Source organism: Arachis ipaensis, chromosome B10, assembly GCF_000816755.2.
Source record: "Arachis ipaensis cultivar K30076 chromosome B10, Araip1.1, whole genome shotgun sequence".
Classification (NCBI taxonomy): Eukaryota; Viridiplantae; Streptophyta; class Magnoliopsida; order Fabales; family Fabaceae; genus Arachis; species Arachis ipaensis.
The window spans coordinates 127,727,461-127,734,714 of NC_029794.2; the positions used below are offsets into that span (position 1 = coordinate 127,727,461).

Consider the following 7,254-nt stretch of genomic DNA (forward strand, 5'->3'; position numbering starts at 1 on the left):
AAATGAAGAAGTGGATCTCAGAAATAATGTTTGTTTTGGAAATTAAAAGTTTTTTATCATTATAAAAGAGATTCCTGATTATTTATACACATGTAATATAGTTGAATCCATATTTGTAGAATTAGTTTAGGGCTTTCCTGCTTAATTGATAAATACCCCGATTGTAGCGAATTTTATGTAAGGAAAGAACTACTTATACCTACTTTTTTTATTTTTATCTTTGACATATGCAGAACTCTCGTGTAAGAATGCTCACATTTTTTCTGTCTCATCATTATCATACAAGTCAATTTCTGAGTGCCTTTTAACCTGAAATGGCATACTTGTCATGGTGCTTTGCAAAGCCTCCTTAAATCATACAAGGGAATGATACTAAAATCGTGCACGCACACTCTGGCGTACACAAACACAAAAAGGGAAAATAATAATAATTTATGAAAACCAAAATTATTTATAGGAAGCAAAATCTAAAATCTAAACTGATCATTATATTTGCACCTCAGCAGATATGAATTTGCACATCCTATAATTCAAAAACAAACTACCCTATTTTATCCTGGTTGCATGCTATCATTTGGCCACAGTGCAAACAAAGTTAACACTAACGATGCATCTTAAGTGAACTCTTGAATTAAATGGAATCAGACAAGACTTTCTATGATGGATCCATTAATCAAGTTCACCAACATAATGTTCCACTTCCACCCAAAATTGCTTCTGAATTTATTTGGAAAGTTTGTAATTCTCAAATGTTGACACATCGTATGAATGTTGAATATGCTCCCTATGCCTTAAAGAAGAAAACCATCCTAGCTCATATGAATTGATCTAACTGCAAGCGTAGCTCCACTAATTAAACAAGGGAGAACAGGAATATACACAGTCAACAATCATTCATCTGAATTTGGTTCCATGTAATTCCTAATGGCATTTCTGTAGTAAGAAGTGTTGCTTGAAGTTGAGGCGTTCTCAGACTGACGCTTGTCAGCTTCCTTCTTTTCTGTCAACATCCTGTAAAGACGTGTCCATTTGTATGCCGCACGCTTTAATCGAATACTTTGCTTTCCAGTTATCATATAGTTGATGCCGTCCCTAGCTAGCTTTGCAAGTTCCATGCCATCGATGACACAAATATACTGTAAAAGACAATATGCTACCCAATGAGATATGGCATATACAGCATATACAATATATAAAACTTGTAAATCAAACTTCAGCAAGCAGGTAGCAGCTCTTAGTAACAGTTGATCATTCTAAATTTTCAACACAGCTCCGAGTGGCAGTTATCTTTCATTAAGTATACACAAGAACAATATTACAGCAATTATTAGCTACTTGCCTACATCCCTTATAGCTTTTCCTTCAACCACACTAAATAAAGAATGAGAACTATAATAATTGCTCAATTCATGCAACACACACGCTTAAGAGACAGAGAGAGTACCACAAACAGAAAGCCGATTGTTGCTAGAACGACTTGGAGAGTCTCATCTGACAACCCAAAGCGTCCATCATCTGATCCACCTGAGCTGCCGCCACCACCACCACCACCTCCATGTGGTGGCTTGGCCCCACCTCCCCCCTTTTGAATTTCCTGTCGGAATAAATCCTCAAGGGACTGTCCCTTAAATTGTTCCATAGTTTTGTCAAAAGATGTCCACGAGCCATCCTAGTTACATCAAATCAACCAAAATATCAACCTAGATATATAATACTAAGTGAAGAAGCTAGAGCATCTAAGCTACCCTGTATCATCTATTACATACCCCACAACATGTTTTTTGTAAAAGATTATAATAGGAAATGGCTTGACTGCTTGAGAGTTATTTAAAGTGCTACTTCTAGTCATCTTGTCCATTGATCTGATTTGGCCCAGATTACTAATTTCACCGTTGAAAACGTATCATGGGATTTTTTTTCCTTAGCTAAACTACACTACACTATACTCATTCACCTACCCAGTTCCAATGCCACTTGCACATTATTCATGTTGTAACTAAGAACTATTCCAAGTTGATTAGGCAAAGACCCAACCAATGGCTTAAGAAAATAAATTTTAAGTTTCTTCAAGATCATCTAAAGTAAAATTAAGCATCTATAATGCTAAAACGATAAATGCCAAATATATATAACCCAAATGAATGTGCATTACCTGATTATTTTCCATCATTCCTTGTCCACCGGCTAAACAAACATGGAGTGGTTTCCGAGATTTTAATATGGGTGCACATCGCATGTTAGACAGAGGTTTTACTAGTGGGCACAAGGAAGTCCCCATGGAAAGAGGATCCCAACTCATTTGCAATGCACCTGGTGTCAAAGGAAGCCGGCGACCCACAGAAGCATTACTGAAATAAACCTGAGGATTCGCCACGGTAACTTGAATTGTTGCATTCATCATCATTGAATCAAAAGGCACCTAAAATTCAAGCATTAACTCCTGCGAACCGCAAAATCATACTCTATGTCAGATCATTCTGGATGAATTTGCGACTTAAAAAAAGTTATTAGAACTCTGTAAACAAATCTGACCCCGGATGTTTTCCTCTCTTACTTGCGGTGTTTCATAGCTTCACAATTTTTGTAAATAAAATAATAAAACTAACGAGGGAAAAAGGGATTTCTCAAACACCCTTATAAAAGTCTGACATATCAATACCTACTAGTTTTTTAATTATATTTAAGAACTGTGATTAATCAACGAAAATTATTAAATTCCATTGTTTTCACTTTCAGCTTCACTACTAAAATCATGAAAAGCTGAAAATAGGAAGTATAGATTAAAGGAAAAAGAGCATCAGCTAAGAACATAGCCAGACATCACTAGGACTATTATCAAACAGGTAGAAGGCACAATTCTCAAAAACTGTTATATTCTCTAGAAACTTCTTATGAACCCTAAAACGCAGCAGTAGGGCACCGACCTGGGCGAGGCAGGGGTGGAGGAGGCGGCGGCGGCGACGAGAGAGAGAGAGAGGCGGTGGAGGGGGTTGCGAGCGGGAGGGGCGGTAAGTACTAGAAAGAGGATAGGGGGAAAAGTGTTTTTAGCAAATTTTGTTTTCTTCTTCTCTTCTCTTTTCCTTTGCTTCCGATTTTCCCTTACGGCTCTGAATAACGAGCGTGAAATATGTCGTTGCTTTCATTTTATATATACTAGCGAGAATTAATGGTCTAACAACAAATCTAATATAAAAACTCGTGCAGTCATCTTTATAAAAAATAAAAAAAATTTACCAAATAGGGAGATTCGAACGGCGACTTTTTAGATGAATACAAGTGTAATAATCTGTGCACCTGTTTTTTGATATAATATTATATTTTTTTCTTTATTTTATTATTAATATGTTGATATTGCAAGTCTAAATTACAGTATTTTACTTAATCTTGACTGAAAAAAAAAATAGTTACGTGTTTCTATCATTTAATTTATTTAATACACAATGTGTTAACACTAACGATATTTAAAAAAAAATATATTGATAAAAATAGATATAATATAATTATAAATATAACATAAATAAATAAAATATATAAATAAATGCGAAACCAATATGTTTACCAATGTCTTTGTTAAATTTTATAAATTAGAGAATAAATTATGTATTTGGTTGCTTGGTGATCACATAGATGATCAAGTAATTGGATTGTAAATTGATCTCATAGTGTACATCTTATTTTTCTCATTTTTGAATGAAAGCGAGAATTAAGGGAGTAAGTAGTAATATATAAAGAAAAAAAAATTTGCACCACAACACATAATTATAACCTAAAAAAATATTCATATTAAAATTTTACATACTGCAAATTATGAAGATCAATCACAATGTATTAGTCACTTCTCTCTATTTTTGATGATGATATGAGTTTTTCTTTTCTAGTCAAGAATCTAATAACATCTAATTGAACAAAAAAATTGAATTAAAAGTACCAAATTAAGGACAAATGAGTGAATAATATAAGAAATTATAACTTCGAACGTGTATAAAATAAAAATAATTTACTGATTTATTTTATATTAAACGATAAAACTAACAATAGTATATTAATAAAAGGATATACCTTTAAAAAAAGTCACAATACAATTTTAAATATTTTCATAAATAAACTGTTAAAATTTTTGTTATCGATAAAATGATGCTATTATACAATTTTCTGGCAAAACTTAAAATCAAAAGGAAAATAATTTTGTGTGAGTTAATATAAATTAATTACGTACCAAATAAGTAGAATCGTTCATTTGTTTGTTTCAATATATCAGCATGAGCAAGCAAATTAAAATGATTATCCATAATTTTACGATCATCGACCAAATGTACTATACATGACTCCATCTTAAAAGATATTTTGCACGTGTGTACAGTCAGAAGATATATTCCGCTTGATTTCTCGATCTCAAAAATTGAGAAGACATAGACTTTCCTTTCTACCAATTCATTCTCAAATATTTTTGTCAAATAATTTTTGATTGAACAATAAATTTTATCGTATTGCAAAACAAATTAAATATAAAAGCTATTAACATTTACAAAGCTATTAAAAAGAATTGTCTTTGACTTGATTGAACAATGAATTTTATCGTATTGTAAAATAAATTAAATATAAAAGCTATTAGCATTTACAAAGCTACTAAAAAGAATTGTCTTTGACTTGTGAAATGGTGTACTTATAAAATTAACTTAAAATATGAACTACAAATATTTATAAGAATTTAATTTTGATGCACTGACAGTGTAAAGTAGTTTTACACGTGTATCCAATTACGTAATGACACATCAATAAAAATAAATATATTTCACATTGACCGCGTGAATGGTCATCCAAAAGAACGGATGTGATTGCATGACTATGTAAAACGTTTTATACTGTCAGTGCATCAAAATTAAACTCTATTTATAAATTGAACTTAGCATTACTTGAAAAAAATTAGTAAATGAATCAATTAATCTTATCATCTATTAGAACTATTTCTATGTAAACAGTCTTACTCTTGTCAAACTTGAATGGAACTTTTTATAGCCTTATAATTCTTATCTTTATTTTTCAGACTTTTTCTTCGTATAATCTACTATAGGTGATACTATTAATAGGATCGTAATCAATAGTCATTAGGTATGAAAAAAAAATAGAATAAAGACTATGTGAAAATTATAAATTTTTTAAATAATAAACATGAAAAAAATTTTACTGCTTATTATATATACTAATAATATGTTAATAATTTTAAAAATTTACTAATAATACTAATAGTTTAAAGATAATTTTACTATAGTTATAATAAATTTAGTTATTACTCTAAATGAACAAAATAAATAATATATTTGAAAACTAAAGAAAAAAAGATTAGCAGTACCCATGTTTAGAATGTTCCCATATTTTTTTTTTCATTTTTTGCTTGTTATTCTTTGGGTTTTTTATTTAAATAAAATATTTGGGCTTCTATATTACCTGATTCCCTTAAATGGTTTTTTTGAACGTGAATCCCTTAAACCATATAATATATAAATCGTCTTAGGGTTATGTGTTTTAATGAATATATAAATTATTATACCCTGGGACGATTTATGCATGAATTGCATAGGTGAATAAGGCATAAATCGTCCCAGGCCACTGTGTGTTACGAATAACACGTAAATCGTCCTAGCCTAGGATAATTTATGCATTTTAACCTAAAACACTCTACCCTGGCACGATTTACGTGCAAATCCCAAACTCACGTATCTCTAGGACGATTTTTATTTGTATTTAACAATAATTTTTTAATTTAAAAATTAATTTCTAATCAACATTTAACACTTGATTATTAGTAAAAATTATATATTAATTTTATAAATTTTTTTAGATTTGTGTCTTCTGAAAAGTAAAAAAAAATTATATTATATAATATTTTTCTAGTATCTTATTGTACAATGTATAATTCGAATCAACATCATTCGAATTACATAAGACTTGGCACTTGGGAGTAATTCGAACCAGTTCAATTTGAATTATGTTGAATTCACATGTGATAGTAATTCAAATTGCATCAATTCGAATTATGTATGTTTCACGTTTGCATGTAATTCGAAGTTGCATGATTCGAATTACATTCAAGTCAAGTTCGAAATGAGTTGATTCGAACTACATTAAATTGTGCATTGGTTGATTAGTGAATCAATTTTTCTTTTGGCTGAATGGTGTTTAATGAATCTCTGCATGCCTTATTTTAGTTTTTTACCCAAAAATTAACTTCTTAATTGAACTCAAATTTGATATAGTAGTAAATATGGTGTGATTGCATCAAAAAATGGTTGTCATATATTAAAGAAACACGTCTTTTTACTCTAAATGAGTTAGAATTCGAATTACACATAAAAGTTTTCACATAAATCGTTCTAGGGGCTTGTAGGTTTGAGATTTGTACGTAAATCGTGTTAGGGGGTAGAAGGTTAGGAAGAAGCACGTAAATCGTGCCAGAGTAGAGTGTTTTAGGTTAAAATGCATAAATCATCCTAGGTTAGGACGATTTACATGTTATTCGTAACACACAGTGGATTGGGACGATTTATGCCTTATTCACCTATGCAATTCATGCATAAATCGTCCCAGGGTACAATGATTTATATATTCATTAAAACACACGACCCTAGGACGATTTATATATTATATGGTTTAGGGGATTCACGTTCAAGAAAACCATTTAGGAGAATCAGGTAATATAGAAGCCCAAATATTTTATTTAAATAAAAAACTATTATTCTTTCACTGCAATGTTAGATCAAAGAAACTCTAAATTTGAAATATAATAATAAATATGTCATGTAATGGAAAAATAACAAAAATATGGGAGTCAATGCATAAAGATATGTTATCGTAATAAAATAATAAAATGTGTGTGTGTGTGTGTGTTATTGCTATATAGGGAGTCAATGCACACAGATATGTTATCGTAATAAAATAATAAAATATCATACTATGAATAATTATATTTGTCAAGTAAATTTATTTATACTCTATATCTATTATATTATTTTATGTAAAATTAAAATCTACTCTTCTAATTTAATATTATATATATATTTGCTTCTGACATTGTCCAAAATTAAATTGGGATTATGTCTAAAGTCTTAACATGGTAAACGAAATATAATTAATATCTAATATTTTAATAATTAAATACTTAAAATAAGTTAATAAATAATAATAATTAATACCTAAAATAAAACACACACACACACACATATATATATATATATATATATATATATTTGATATTAT

The 7,254-nt window shown here is 30.0% G+C and overlaps 1 protein-coding gene across 2 annotated transcripts; it reads right to left on the reverse strand.

Moving 5' to 3' along the window:
- LOC107623817 lies at positions 469-3,131 on the reverse strand. 2 transcript variants are annotated; one of them, XM_016326200.2, is made up of 4 exons: positions 2,925-3,131; positions 2,153-2,440; positions 1,445-1,669; positions 632-1,136 (listed from the first exon to the last, which is right to left on the reverse strand). In XM_016326200.2, exons 2-4 carry the CDS (start codon positions 2,402-2,404, stop codon positions 891-893), a joined length of 723 nt encoding a protein of 240 aa, XP_016181686.1. In that variant the 5' UTR covers positions 2,405-2,440; positions 2,925-3,131; the 3' UTR covers positions 632-890. The 2 variants fall into 2 exon arrangements, with proteins under 2 accessions (XP_020968701.1, XP_016181686.1); XM_021113042.1 differs by lacking the exon at positions 2,925-3,131 and having other exon boundaries at positions 469-1,136.

Coding starts and splice junctions, on each gene's coding strand:
- LOC107623817 (XM_021113042.1), bottom strand. CDS start 2,404: ATGATGATGAATGCAACAATTCAAGTTACCGTGGCGAATCCTCAGGTT. Junction 1,670..2,152: donor GAATGATGGAAAATAATCAG/GTAATGCACATT, acceptor TGATGTAACTAG/GATGGCTCGTGGACATCTTT. Junction 1,137..1,444: donor CAATCGGCTTTCTGTTTGTG/GTACTCTCTCTG, acceptor TGTCTTTTACAG/TATATTTGTGTCATCGATGG.